We start from the raw sequence: 16,187 nt of genomic DNA, 5'->3' as shown, positions 1-16,187 counted from the left end.
CACATCCGATCTAACAGGATACAGATCTAACCGATCATACAAGCATATAACCATCCTATCTACTAGGATGTCGAGCTAACATATCACATTAGTAACTATCTCAAATAACAAATCAAAGGGTCGGCCTTAGTGCCTTAGACCCTTGAGTATAGTGAGGATAACTCACCTTGTAATGTCGAACTGAAGAGGTAAGATCAAATCCCCCGATCACAGCCACAAATTCCACCACCTAACACTTTGATGAAGCCATATTTGTAAGTGCCCAAATTACCAGAATACCCTTGGAAGTCAAACTGGTCAACTCTTGGTCAAAGTCAAAGTCCAGGTCAAAGTCAAACTTCCTGGTTGACCCTACTCGCCGAGTCAACCTAGTGACTCGCCGAGTTCATGAACTCAGAAACCCCACAATTCGCGACTCGACTCGCCGAGTCACCCCATGACTCGCCGAGCCCTTCAATCCGAGTCCTAGCATGTCCAACTCACTAAGTCCACTCAACTCACTGATCCGCATTATAACCAGATGGGTTAGGGTTTGCGACCCGACTCGTTGAGTCCAAGAACAGACTCGCCGAGTTCACTTAAGTCATCCTCATTCAGACGATTTCAGTCCATCCCACTGCTTCCAACTCATAGATCTGGACTCCTAAGGCTAGTTTTACACGTAAAGTTTCCAACTTTACGTGCATGCAAGGTGATTTTGGCTCAATACAAGCTAGAGAGAAGGTTCAAGACAACATTGCTCACAAACAAGCTAAAGGGCTGGTACTTTATGCCTTCCTGGACCAAGATAAGTCTAGATCTGAAGTTGCAACCCCAGATCTAGTCCTAAAACCCGAAATGGATCCCAAACATGCTAAATAGCCCCAAATCATCATCCAAGAATAGATCTAGAAGGGAAAATCTCAAAGTAACGACTTGTTACCTCATAAATGTCCCCAAGATGAAGTAGATTTTGGATCTACACGAACTCCTTGATGCTAGCCTCTTGATCTACAAGTTTCCTTCGCTATAATCCTCTTCCAAAGCTTCCAATCACTCAACAATGGAGGTTTACACGATTTAGGGTTTACTGACTCTCAAGGGGTAACAAAGAGGATAGGGTGAGAACATAAGGTCCTTTAAATAGGGTGCAAACCCTAAAATTAGGGTTTTCTCTTCCCAGCACCGACTCGTCGAGTCCCGCCGCCGACTCGGCGAGTTGGTCACTTAACACGTGGCCAAAACCCGCTCCAACTCGACGAGTTAAGATACCTACTCGTCGAGTCTACTCCTTTATTTACACATAGCACCCCGAACTTATATTCCTGAATTTGGGATGTTACAACTACCACCTCACAGTGGTGGTGGTGGCTATTATCGTGAAATCTGGCCAAGCGATCGATCATAGTCGATCCGAGCCTCGAAGACTTCCCTTGCAGCGCTAATCGTCGCTGGTAGAAGAATGGTCGTGGTGGTGGCTTCGATGGTTAGAGCTGATAACGGCGGCTGGAGAATGAGGGTAGTGAGGGTGGCGGCTGGAGTGGCACGAACGACGGCCACCACGACGCCACTTCTTCTCCGGTCTTCAACTGATGCAACTCCATCCCCCGGATTACCATCGGTCTTCGCTATTGCTGGCACAAGAGTCATCGGCGGCTGGAGGGGAGTGGGAGGTATAAGGTGGTGGCGGCTATGTATCTTTTAGGGTTAGGGTTACCAGGGTGACAGGTTATATACCCCGATCCCCCATAAGTTTCACTCCATAATGACAACATTGGTCCCTCCCTTCTGACATAATTTCGAATTAGCTCCAATATTTACCCATTATACCCCTGCTCCCATAATTCCTTTCATAATAAGTCCAACAATTACCAAACAGCCCTTCTTCTACACATTATTTTCAACTGAAGTCCATATATTACCATTCAACCCCTTAGCCTCCAAAATCTCTTCAAATTAAGTCCCAATAATTTACCAAGCCATCCCTGCCTCCATAAATATTTTCAAAACCAATACGGAACTTACACTTTTAACCCCCAACTTCTAAAATTATGACAGTTAACTCCTCAAAATCAACATCTTGCTAAATTATTATTGATTTTAGGGCTACTATTTATTCATTAATTTGTCTATTTATTTATTTAATAAACGGGGTGTTACACTAAGGCACCAATGTCGACCCATTAGTAGGTGATTATAGTTGAGATGATCGTCTTTGTGATAATTGTCTGGTATGCCACTATTTGTTATGCTTTATGTGTCAGTATGTTATGTTATTATGTGGTGGTGGTATAGGTGAAATAGTCCCCAGTTACCGGTTGAAAGAGACCGAATGGGAGGCCAACACCCAGATATGCTAGGCAATTACCGGTTGAAAGATACCGAAGGGGAGGCCAGCACCCAGATATGCTAGGCGGTTACCGGTTGAAAGAGACTAAAGGGGAGGCCAGCACCCAGATATGCTATCCATTATGTGTTTATATGGTATGTGGTGTGATGGGGGAACTCACTAAGCTTTGTGCTTACGGTTTTCAGTTTTTGTTTCAGGTCCTTCTTCTTCGAAGGGAAAGGATCCGGCACGGTAGCAGCGCATCACACACACGATTTTCCGCATATTAAATTTTTGGGATTTATACTCTGACGTTGTTTTATCATGACATGTTTTGACTATTGATACCTTGGTTTTGATATGAGTTGATACTATGGTTGTTTTCAGATAAATGGTTTTATAATTATTATATTTAAAATGAAATTTTTGGTCCTGAATTTTGGGGTGTTACAGCCTTGGTATGATTGTGGGATGACTGAGAGCCAGTGGTTGTATAATGGCTAAGATTCGGTGGCCGTATGATGGTTGAAAGTCGGTATTTGTATGATGGCATGGTGCCTATGGTTGGTATGCATGTAGATATGTTATGTTTGAGATGATTGATGGTGGATAGGCTTTAAAGCCGAGAGTCTTTGTTTGTATGTATTGTATGTATGGTGGAATATGTGGTATACTGGAAAAATCACTAAGCTTTATGTGTACGTTGTTAAGTTAAATGTTTTTCAAGCTGTTCGACGGAGGAGAGCGGTGTAACTGTACATTCACATCGAAGCTATATTGTTTTTCGACTTCCACTGTTTTTTGTAATTTAACGTTGTTTAAACCTTATGCTTTAGGAACTACTGGATATTATGATATGTTTTCAAAAATGAGTTTTAAACGTTTAATTGGGTTTTAAATAAAAATTTTGATTTGAAATTTAGGACGTTTCAATTTTATATATAACTTTTAATTAAAAAAAATAGATGGGTCAAGTGATTCGCCTTATGTACCTTTAGCATCGTCCCTGTTGGTGATGCAGTCATGGTATTCAAAATTGTGTTATTATTATTGTGTCATGACTGCTAACTTGGTGTAGGTTTACCAGCCAAACCTATATGATACTGTCACACCCCCAAACCAGAACGGAGGAAACGTTTGGGGGCGGAGGACGTCATGTACAGTATCACAACAATGCATAATAGTAAAACAAGCAACAACATCATCCATTGCATTAATAGTATAATTTAATACATGTGTGTTATGTATAGTTTATAAGACACCAAAAATGAATGATCAAAATAAAGACGAGTCTTGAAAGCTCCGTCTTCTCAAAACCTGGTCATCGGTACCTGTCTACTGGTGACCTGAGAATACAAGTTATTTTGAAAGCATTGATCAGCATTAAAGCTGGTGAGTTCATAAGTATTTTAGTGTCATTGTTTGTATAAGTTTGAAGAAAGTATTTGTAAATGTTTGTTGTAAAAGTTTGTAAGTGTTTGATGTAAATGTTTGTAAACTTCCTAGAAAATCCTATATTTTCTACTAAAGTAGTCTTCTACCAAGACCCGACTGTTCTTTATGTTTGTTCTTTTGTAAAAGTGAGTAATTTCCCAAAGTTCGACTATCATTACCAAAATATAGTTTTCATTACCGTTTCTGTGAGAAGATCACAATGTGAATGAAATGGGAAAATAAAGATGTACTGTAGTTTTATCTAAGTAACTACCAATGTACTAACTACCTTAAACCTGTTTGTTTAATTAAGGTAAAATGTGATAAGATTGTAACCATACTTGATCGACTAGTATAACACGACGTTCGAGACGTCGAAATGATATGACGTTCGTCACCCGTAGACCTGCAGGTCCCACTGTAGCTAGCAGCAAGGTGTAGGATGGTCAGTCCCGTATAGATCTATACACAAATTCACGCTCTCCCTCCAAGAGACTCTGGGTACAAAACGTGACGCAACAGTATATTGTCGAGCCATGAAGTAGTATCTCACATTAATGTTATAGTATTCTTGTATTTGTATAGTATGTTCTCTCTGTCTAGTGTGTAGTATGTTCTCTAGTGTATAGTGTGTAGTATGTATTGTTTCTCGTTATAGTATGTACTGTCTCTTTTTATAGTGAGTATTGTCTCTCGTTATAGTATGTCCTATATGTTTCTCTTTATAGTGAGTATTGTCTCTCGTTATAGTATGTTTGTACTGACTCATGTATGAACTGACTCTTTGTATGTTTCATTGCTCTAGAAATAGTAAGTAGTGACTTCCTAAACTATACCTATTACAGTTTACTAGCAATGTTGTTTGCATGGATGAACATGTTTGTACACCTTTGCTACCCAAAGGTATTGAACTGAACGAAGAACTTTTATATCTATATACATATACATAATATATAACTAAGATTCAAACGACCTTCGGACAAACAACTGATACCCTAAGTCCACAACCAAACAAGGAACAGGAAATAAGGCGAGTTATCAGTCCTAAGTCCGTTCAATCCTACTTATATAACTATATCTATATAGACATGTTTTGACAAAATATAAGTTTAAAAGAGTTTGATAAAGAGTTTTGCATATGAAAGAGTTTGTAAAACTATTTGAAGCAATTTGTTGAAAACACAGTTTGAAGTATAAGAAATCTATTTGTTTGATAGTTATTAATCACATGTGATTGATATAATAACTATAATGTTTCTACTTGTATTCCCTCCCCCCCCCCCCATAAAAGCATTTAAAATCAATTAAAGGATAAGTTAAGGGGGTATGAACTCACCTGCAGTGAGTGACACGAATGTAAGATCGGTTTGTAGGATGCTAAGTGTCAAGTGAAGCCTTGAGCACAATGGATCCTAATAAGCATATAATGACACATATATGTAAATAATTAGTGTTTAAGCAACTAATCATGATAGAGATTCACCTTAGGAACTAGGAAACACTTAAGGAAGTGTTACAATCACAAAGGATTGCATCTAAGGGGTTTATGGCCACACAAGGGTGTTTACGGCCATGGTGTTTACGGCCATGGTGTTCACGACCAAGGTGTTCACGACCATGGGAGTTTACGGTCAAGGGAGATGCTCATGGCCGTAAACTCTTACTGTTCTTGAGAAATGGTTGATTTCAAGGGTGTATGTTAAGAGCTTCTAAAGGATAACTAGTATATGGAAAATTACCTATGTTTTGAAGCTTGAAGGGGGTGTTCACGGTCCAAGAACTAGTATGTGTTCTTGGTGAAAATGAAGAACACTTGAAGATCTAAGCAAAAAAAGTAATTTCATGGATGAAATCATGGATCTTCACTAGATAGTGTAATGAATCAACAAATCAAAGGAAGTAACACTTACATATTGAAGATCTAGGAGAAAAACCCGATGATAGTTGAGAGAGAGTTGAGTTTCTTGAGTTGGAAGTGTGAGAAGTGGTGAGAAATGACGGAATATCATTCAAATGGAAGGAGTTTACGGCCAGCCATGAGTTTACGGCCGTAAACTCCAAGACTTGGAGTTTTCTGGCTGAATGTTGCATAGCGAACTCTAGCAGATACTCCCTAACACCAAAACCTTGAATGTACTAGGCTTAGAACACTCAAACAGACCCTTAACAATGCTAAAAGATAGCAGAAACAAGTCTGACTTGTAATTGAATTGAATGGTTTTACAAGATAGAAATTTCGGGTTGTCACAGATACCAACTTTTTGGTTCGACTGGTAACATGTATCATGTTGGTTGATTTTGTTTAGTATAAATTTGACGGCCCTAGTTAAATGTATCAAACATTTTTGATCATTTTTGGGGTTATCTTAATATTATTAGCACCCACCAACATCAAACATTTACAATATTAGTTGATAAATGTCCTTTAAATATACGGTTTGTGATTATATATATAGTTTAATAAAAGTCTTTGAATAAAGATCAAATACTTAAAATGTCCCTTAAGAACACTTAATTAATAAAGAGTTACTCGTTAAAATGCCCATAAAGGGAGAGTTTATATTTTAATATACACATAATTTAGGGATTTTAAAGAAAGACCACTAGTGTTATGAAACTAAGTTGCGAGTTCGTGTGAACTCACTTTTTTTACTTCTAAACGCTCGTGTCGATCAACAAAGTTCGCAATAATAATTTTTACAATGTAAATATGAGCAATTTGACAAAGAAAATATAATAAAAAACTAAAATTTATTCATTAACAAGTTAATATAAAGATAACAAGTTGTTTTGCAAGGTATTTACACTAATTGGACGTAAAGCAATTCGCGAGGAATAAATTTCATTCCCGAGATCATAGCAAGTTTAGTTTGAGGCAAAGTTATATCGTCAAATTACGGGTGTTATTTCGTGAGTTTAGTGGTTGATTTAATGGTCATTTTAGTGAATACTTCGTTAATAAAAGTATTAAACCATGATCAAAATATAGAAATCCGTATATTCAGTATAAAATGCATCAAAATATAGATGTAGATAGATGTATATTGCTTCCACAACAACATTCACATTCAAAACTATGAAAAACTATAATTCATAGAGTACACTATTACTTTTGAGGCTTTGACCAAGTAAGGGAACATTTCAAAAAGTGTTTGGAAGCAGGAAAAGCTCCGGAAACTTTGGTTTTATTGTAAAAGCACTTCATCTACATAAACCCTAGTTTTCTGTTACGTGTACGTATATAATCACTGTTGTCTCACACAGAGCACTAGCAATATCAATTTCTTCATGATAAGTTGAAAAAAAATAAAACAAAACGGAATAAATTTTTCCCTATTTGCTAAGAACTGATTTCATGGTGATAAGCTGATTAGTAACCCAAATAATCCACACAGAATGCACAAGTTAATTTGAAAATGTAAATGCCGCTTCTATAAGTGGTAGAGTGAGTAAAAGAGGTGTTTGTTTAGTAATGGCGGGAATTCAAAGTTTGTAAAGCTAAGTGATGTACTTTTAAAAAATTGCCACTAGCATCAAGATTCCACACCTATGGCTCAGCTTGTTTAGACTCGAACCATAAGTCCATAAGAAACTCATGTGAAAGAAAAATAATAAGCCTCGAATACTAACAAAATATCTAAAACTTCTCATTTTATGTTACTGATTATTTAATTACATCCAGTAGATTACGAGATACCTTTTTGATCTCACCATATTCACAAATAAACTAGAGTTGTACATTATGTTACTAATTATTTAATTCCTAAATCGGTGTTGGTGAAAGTTTTGTGGATTCATAAATGGCAATGTGATCCTTTCTACAATAAGTTTTAGTGAGGGCTTTTAAGACTATACATTGAATTGTGTCGAATGAATTCCATCATTTAACTTCATAGGAAGTAAAGAGTTCCATCTAGAACCCTATTTATGTTACTACTTATTCAAACTATACAAACTCTTGTAAAAGTAAAAACAAAAAATAAAAAACAAAACACCCTCGAATAACATGTTAAACAAACCATTTAGAACCCGATTTATGTTGCTAATTATTCAATTGCATTTTGTAGATCACTAAATACCTTTTTTATCATTTCACATTGGACCCAAGCCCAACACAGCTTCATCGGGCCGAAAATCTAGAGGTTTGGCTCGGTTTATAAATCAGTCTATACTTGGCTTGGGCTAACGATTCAGGTTCGGGAAAAGCGGTTTAATAAGACTATGAAATGGCATAGTGATTAATAAACTTAAATATGTGCACAGATTTCATTAATAAAAATTATCTTTAAATATAATCAATCTATAAAAATGCACTAGTCTATCAGTTTTTTTGAACCGGAACTTTGAAAACTCATGAAAATTTTGATTTTTCTCAATTAACTCATGCTTCTTATCCATTCATTTCCTCCACGAGGACCACGACACTCATGTACGTTTCCTAGCTTTCAATTTTTTGTGTTCATTTTTCACTTTTCTTCTCTTCAATTTTTGCTAGAATACAGTTTGTGTCCATTGTTCATTGGCTCTTAACATGTGTATATAATGGTTGAATAAGATGTTTAGGACAGAGCTCAGTGAATTCATAAAAAGACAGAGTTAGGTAGGAGCTTTGTGAATTCATAAATGACTTTGTCAACTATGTTAGAGTTATATCATGGTGGTGTTTGTTTTTTGCCTACAAATCTGTGTGACCATTTCTGTCTGTGCCACGTAGACCACGCGCATATATAGGCCCCGCAGACAGTTTGTTTTTTGGAAGTCTACAGACTTGAAAACGTCTGCACGAGATCTTCTTGACACAGACATGTACCAATATGTTCTAAGGTCTTCACAAGTCTTTTAAACCTAAACCAAAAAAAAAAAAAAAAAAAAAAAAAAAAAAAAAAAAACATACAACTTTCTTTTTTTTCTTTTCTCTCAGTGCCTGCAACATCTACCAACGCCTCCCTCCACCGGTTTTCTTCAACCTCGTGTCTCCTCCTTGTGCTGCCGCTTTCCAGACCAGAACCGCCATCTTCCTCCGATTGCACCACCAGACGCACTTTGAAGTAGGGATGAGATTTAGAACCGGAACCGGAACCGTTAGAACCGGTTCCGGTTCCGGGTTTAAAAATTGTCTTTATCCGGGTTCCAGGTAATCCGGGTTTGGGTCGATCGGGTCCGGGTAAACCGGGTCTAAAAACTGGAACCGGTGTTAGGAACCGGAACCACTTTTAGGGCCGGAACCGGTTTTTGTGAAACGTTTAAAAGATGCATATCTCATTCGTTTCAACTCCGATTGACATGAGGTTTTTTCCAACATGCAGTTTAGAGTTTGTACATGATTTTAGATTATAAATTTGCCATTTTTAGTTTTATATTCATTGACTTACAGTCCCCAAAGTCGAGATATCAAAGCTGGAAGTTTTTAGTTTTTCAAATTTTTTTGTATTCGGTGAAAGTTTTAAAACATGCATATCTAATTCGTTTGAAGTCAGATTGACATGTGGTTTTTTCCAACTTGTAGTTTACATTTTGTACATGAGTTTAGACTATAATTTTGTCATTAATGGTTTAATATTCAATGATTTAGAGTCCTCCGAAGTCGGGATATCAAAACTGAAAATTTTTAACTTTTTAGCTATTTGTTTTTGTACTTTGTATTCTGTGAAAATGTTAACACATGCATATCTCATTGGTTTAAAGTCGGATTGACATGCGGTTTTTTTCAGAGTATATTTTAGAGTTTGTACATGATTTTAGACTATAATTTTGTTAATTTTGGTTTCATATTCAATGAGTTACAGTCCCCCAAAGTCGGGATATCAATATGAAAATTTTCAAAGTTCAACCCATTAAGTAGTAAGTAATTACCAAAAAATTCCGGTTTTTTCCGGGTTTTCCGGTTCTAAACTCACTTTATCCGGTTCCAACCTACCCACTTTGATGTTTCCGGGTTTCCGGTTCTAGACCCACTTTACCCGGTACCGTACCCGGAACCGAACCGGAACCGGTTCCTATATACTGGTCCGGTTTCCGGTTCTAAAAAATCTCGTTAACCGGTTCCGGGTTTGGACCCACTTTCATCCCTACTTCGAAGTACCACTAGATTTTCCTTTGAAAACGAAAACAGGTTTGCTCCATTGTTTCTGATTTTTTTTCTTGTTCTAATATGAAATTAATTGTTATTCTTGCTGGAAAACTCTCTATTAGTCTTTCTTACTTAAATTTCTTGTTGAATGTTGCTGAAAGTCAATATATTTTTGATGTATCTTGCCGGAACCCATAACATTGTTGATGTTAGGTTTGGGTAAATGGCTTCTACAATCAGATTAGGTTATGAAATCACTAATGAAATCAGATTAGGTTCTCTTTTTGGATGTTTTTTTTGCTAAAATCATTTTGGTTTTCTAAAATCACATAAACATCGTCCTTTTGGTTTTCTAAAATTACATAAACATCGTCCACCAAGTGTTCTATAAAATGTCTAATAGGGACATTGCATCTTGGAAGACATTGTTTTATCGTTTATAATTCAATTTAACATAATGAAGACTCAATTTTACAACCTTTTGCAAGTAAACGACACCAAATATGTTGAGAAACATGGAAATTTGATTAAGATGACAATGCTGTTAATGGTCGCAATAGTTGCAGTGTGTGTGACTTTCATGATCAAGAGTTCACCTCGGGTTATGAATGGTTATGATTGAAAATTTTATGTGTAATGTGTATATGTTTGTAGTGATGTCATTCCATATGATTCCATATCAATTTAAAGCATATAGAATAAAAAGAGATGTGTTTCATGCATGATATTTTTTTAACGATAATATTTTTGTTTATCTTGTAAAGGCAATGATATATTTTTATTCAATAAATTTTAAAGTGATTTATTAATATTAAAATCTAACTATATGATTATAGATTAAATGAAGTAGAATAAAAATTTGAAAAACTGAGTTCATGAAATCTATTTATTTAAACTTTATTTTACTTTAACAGTCTGCAGACTTTAAAAAACAGTCTTTTTCTTACAGACTGCAGACATTTGTTCCACCTCTTCTTCTACAGATATGGTCCGCAGACTGCAGACATTTTACATCTTAAAAACAAACAATACCTCAGTGTTAGATGAGAGTTGGGTGGATTCATAAATGGCATTGTCAACTATGTTTAGAGTAATATCACTAAAACATATCAACAACCATTACCCGATTCAAACTGATAAAATTTGATGAAATTGAATACAATCAAACAAATTAGCGACTTAAAATGCATGAGAATAAATAATAGTTGCTCTATATAATGGCATTAACCCTAAATAATACAGATTATTATTACATCATAGAGACTCTATATCTCAACGCACTTAGTGTAGAAAGCAATCACCTAACCAACAAATACCCTCTTTGATTGCTATGTTTTTATTGTATATGATCTCAAAGCAAATCATTATTATATCCATAATAGTAAACATCAAGCACATTAATCAGCAAAACTATGAATTAATTGAACAAATTGGCTAACGACTTCCCCATTTCCACCTTCTCCCAACTTCTTCAAGTACCTTAGTCCTTGCTTGACCCTTTTTTGCTTCATCCTCTATCCAAGATCTGCACACAGCATATGACATGACATAACATAACAAAAAAGACAAGGACATGATGTGACATAACATGAAAGTTTGCATATGTATACCTGAGTATACGAAGGGCTTCTAATTCAGCTTCAAGTATTGACTTTGTGTCAAGAATTCTTTCATATTTGACCTCTAATTCACCAACATTACTACGTGTTTTATGTTTCTCATCAACATAATTCTTTCTTTCATATGCAAGTCTCTCATTCATTTCATCAACTTCTTTCTCCAAACTCAAAAGCAACTGTTTTTGACAATCTAAAGCTGCTATTTCCTTCAAATAAGCATTCACAGCATTATCTTGATTTATCTTTTGATGCTCTAAATCTTTAAGTGTTTTAAAATAAGCTGCTTCCGCCTCCAAACGATGCTTTTTTTCATCTTGTATCTTTTTCTCCCAAAATCTTTGTATGTCTCCTCTTTCAAGAAGCTCAGATTTTATCTCTTCAATTGCAAAATTTCTTGAAGAATTTTCAGATTTTAGTTTTGAGAATTCTTGGTGAATTAGTTTGGTGAATTTTCCACTCGTGAGTGCCACTGCTGCTTGTGCCTTGGTGCAGGGTTTCCCAGGCTGAAACCGCTTCACTTGACCTAATAAATGAGGGCAAAATGGTAAATTGTCAAGACTTAGCGAACTTAATGTGGACAGATGTATAACTATAAAGCCATAAAGGTGTTGTATTTGCTTGCAGATTAGTGAAATTGATCTTATGTGGGTAGCAAGAAAAACTGTATCTTTTTCTGAGAAGGGTAAAATGGTAATTTACTCATTAGTGAAATTGACACTAAATTTTACCATATTACCCTTTACGATAAATAATTGTGTCTTGGATGTGTAGTGATTGCTTGAAGACTAGTGAAACTTAATTCTATGTATAGGTAACAAGAACATTAGTATATTTACTTAAGAAGGGTAAAACGGTCATTTATAATAATAATTCAATGCATGTGAGAGAGATAGAAAAGAAAAGAACCAAAAACTTTTCTCATTATGCTTTTGTCATCAGCCATCATATCCATGAAAAGAGGTGGCAATATATCTGACTTCAGCTCCCTTGCATCCAGAAACCCTATTTTGTTCCTTAATATCTGGACTGTAAAAATGTCAGTTCTTAAAAAAACAAAAAATTAATTAATTAATTAATTAATTAAATGATCTTATATTATTCCTACCTCTTCATTTAATCCAGCCATAACTTGGTATTCTAGTTTAGCTCTCCAACCAATAAGATCCTCCCGTGATATAAATCTAGAAACAAATTAAGATAAATAAAATGTAAAAAGAAAATTTTAAATTAATTATCTTAAAAAATAATACCTTTCTGGGAAAAAACTTGTATCCAGATCAGAAGTTAAGTTTTTACTGGACAGCTTGCTCAGAACAACACCAGCCTCAGCAAGAGCTGTTGTACAAATATTCAAAACAAAATAAAAAATATTAATATTTTGAAGGAAAATACATGTATAATTAATTAATTATAATATTAGCAATTTTAATCTTACCTTGAATGTAAACAAAATCAGGATCTTCACTCTTAATGTCATCAAAAGCATTAATGGTGGATCCAGCTAATGAAACAGATGGGGATATCCTATTCTTTGGATTCCTGAATCCCATAAAAAAATATATTATGTATAAATTAATTATGTTAAAAAAGAATTATAGAAAATAAATCATGAGTTGCTTACCTTTCAAGTCTGGAGTTGAGTAGAATCAGCCATCTTGCATATTCTCTCCTAGAACATAACTCATCTGCCATGACTTCATCTTCAATTATCTGTGTACTTTAATGACAGGTTATTCAGAGTTATTTATCAATTAATTAATTTATATTTTTGGAAAAACTGTATAACACAATACCTTCAGATTCTTTAACCACAATAAAGCTTCTTGTTGAGTAGGATCTGCAGAAACTGAAACTACTACTCTTCCAGGCTTTTCTTTTCCACTCTTAATATGATCAATTACTGTAATGTAAATAAATAATGAACACCATGTATGCATATTCTGCTATGAATCTATGATCAATGAATCAATCTAGGAACTATGATGTGTACCTTCTTCTGTTGTTGCATCAACTTCTTCAGAAACGGTTTCCATCAATGGCTTAGTAACAACTTCATCTACCTTTGATGTATCTTCTGAACTCGATGATTTATGATCAACAGAAACATGAAATGGGGTGGTGAATCGCAAAACGTAACCTGAAAAGAAATTATTCCCAAAAGATTGCATCATCCAGCAGCTAGAAAGTAGAAACACAATCCTCTGATTCAAACTAATAGGAGTAATAGAAAAGAGTAATGTTTAGTTATTTACCTTTTCTTGATAGAGTAAAATGAGCGAACACAGCAAGGAAAGCCACAACTGAGGTCCCAATACCAAACAGTAGAAATGTAGGCAATCCTGATTCACGAATGACTTACCCAGTAAAATTTCACAAGTTTTGATGTTTTGAAGTTCAGAAGTACAGCAGGATTCAATGCAGTTATCAAATTGCTTTGAAATAGATCAAACTCCATATAAGTAGCTTGTTTCGTACGCAAAGTAAATGGAGCTTTCAGCAAGGGGGAAATACTAGGGTTTAAACGTTCTACCTTGTTTGTGTTTCTTTGGACTTGGAGATTCTTCAAGAATCGCCCAACCATTGTAGTCTTCAGCATCCCGTCTATTAGAAGACGACAATTCGAGGTTATCCCGGGTAATTGAAGCAGATAGAGATATTAATCTTCGTCTTCTAGGGTTTGCGTGTCTGAAAACACCTTCATCGTTTAAAATTGGAAATGGAAGTGAAAATTTAAGAAAGAGGCGATTTCTACTAGGGAGATGAAGAGGCAGAAAGTTGGATGCAGAGGAAGAAGAGCACATTGTCTTCCTCATTAGAAGAACAATTTAGGGTTTTTTTAGATTTTGAAGCTCAAAGAAATCCGACCTCATGTGGGTTTAACTTCGATTGTTTCATACTTTCATTTCAACTTTACGTCTTTACCATAGTTTCAAGGATTTGCCTCAGTAGTCAGTAGAAATAGAATCGATTTCCTCATTTTTCTAACACCTTATCTTGTTCTTTTTGGTGTCGGGTTCAAAGAAAAGAAGGAAGAAAATTTTAGTTACATAAATAGTCCTTGGGCCATTGATAAAATCTATAGTAAATTAGTAAGGCTCTAAATGGAGTGGATATATATTATCTACTCTAATATATAAAAAAAAAAAAAAAAAATTGCAACATGTCTCATTTTGGTCACATGTTATTTTGTAGTTATTTTCAATTAAATTTTTTCTACATAGCATTTTATAGTTTTTTCTATTTTATTAAATTTTATATAATATTTAAATATAATAATTGTAATAAATGTAATAATAAATTTTAATAATTGTTTTCCTTTTAATTTCAACATTTCCAAATTAAAACTTCATTAGTTTCCTTTGTTTATTTATCAAAATTATTTGTGTAAATTTAAAAGAGAAAAAAACACATTAATTTTAATAATTCAATATTTTTCCTATTTTTCTTATAAATTCAAAAAATTTCAAATGTTTAGAATTTTCATATATTTTTTTTAAATAAACCCATGTAAAACATGGGTCTTATACCTAGTTACTTCTATATGTGAAATCTAACATAATCAAGTGTAGGCGAAGTTGCGGGTCTAGGGTGAAGCTTAGAATTTCAGCTTTGAAGTTTCAGTCCGGAATTGTTCGGAGAGCGCAGTGCCAGTCAAAGGTCCCAAAGTGCATACGTATATAACGCGGTGTTCGAAGTGTCCAAGAAGTCTCTTTGTGGAGTCTCCGGAGTTCCTAGAAGCTTCGGTCTAGAGCTACAAAAAATGTGTAAGTTGACATTGTGAGTGCAGGAAATACTTAGATTTTGTATAGAATTCCTCAATCAGTAAAATAATAACTATAGTTTGCACGTGAACGTAGCTTGATTATCTTTGATCAAGTGAACCACTTTAAATCTCCTTGTGTTTTTACTTAATCTTTTGAGCATCATCACCCATATTGTGTTCTTAAAGTTTGTCGAGTGTTGGGGATATTAGGTGATGGTGGAAAATTGAATTCCTTATGGATCGTGTATGTTCACTTTTCGAGGTGATATTTCCACTTTATGTATGGGTTACAGGAAATTCAGTCTATGATGATCCAAAAGGACACTTGTGTGACATCTCCAATTTCACGGCCAGAAAAAGACCGATTTAATTTATGCTTTTAAAATAAAATCAGAGTAATCTTTTAAAAGATGTTGCGGAATTTGTCCCTAAAACAAAATATGATAAAAAAAATATTTATCAAATCATTTCTTAAAGAAATGTATTTTCATTTTATTAAAACATTGGGATATCATGTTCAATACAGACCAAAAGCATAAACAGTAGATTATAGACATCACAACAGTTATTTACATCTACTGGCCTATAATCCAAAATCTCTCGTCACCATCCAACTATGCTCTTGTGCCACTACCTGTAATATAGAAAGCTGAGTGGGTCAGGCTTGGGAGCCTGATGAGCATATAGGGTTTTCAACACACAATAAATTTATTAAATTTTATCAACCAGTAATAAATTTATTAATTTCACCAACCAATAATAAATTTACTAATTTCATCAACCAATCAATATCCCCGATTACCCGTTTCCTAAACACCTAACACAAGGGACCTACTTAAGGATCATCATCGGAGTAACAACACTGGTTAGGGAATACCTCTGCAGTTTATGTCAAAGAAGGCAACCATGAAGGGGATGGAGTACACCTGGTGAGCACTTAGTTCAAAACGCCTGGTGAACACTCAGTTCAAAAATACTTAATGAACACATAGT

At 35.0% G+C, this 16,187-nt stretch overlaps 1 protein-coding gene across 1 annotated transcript; it reads right to left on the bottom strand.

Annotated features, from left to right (window-relative positions):
- Nucleotides 1–11,001: 11,001 nt before the first annotated feature.
- LOC145133668 (SLH domain protein) lies at nucleotides 11,002–14,456 on the bottom strand. Its single transcript, XM_079068605.1, has 11 exons — nucleotides 13,962–14,456; nucleotides 13,684–13,770; nucleotides 13,422–13,568; nucleotides 13,225–13,331; nucleotides 13,053–13,141; nucleotides 12,867–12,970; nucleotides 12,682–12,766; nucleotides 12,537–12,612; nucleotides 12,338–12,452; nucleotides 11,423–11,954; nucleotides 11,002–11,337 (listed from the first exon to the last, which is right to left on the bottom strand). The coding sequence occupies exons 1-11, from the start codon at nucleotides 14,242–14,244 to the stop codon at nucleotides 11,247–11,249; spliced, it is 1,716 nt and encodes a 571-aa protein (XP_078924731.1). The 5' UTR covers nucleotides 14,245–14,456; the 3' UTR covers nucleotides 11,002–11,246.
- Nucleotides 14,457–16,187: the final 1,731 nt, after the last annotated feature.

The sequence above is a fragment of the Lactuca virosa genome, chromosome 8, assembly GCF_052849685.1.
Source record: "Lactuca virosa cultivar CGN04683 chromosome 8, Lactuca_virosa_CGN04683_v6, whole genome shotgun sequence".
Taxonomy (NCBI): domain Eukaryota; kingdom Viridiplantae; phylum Streptophyta; class Magnoliopsida; order Asterales; family Asteraceae; genus Lactuca; species Lactuca virosa.
Note: the sequence above shows the minus strand (reverse complement) of the source record. Positions and strands in the feature narration are given on the sequence as shown.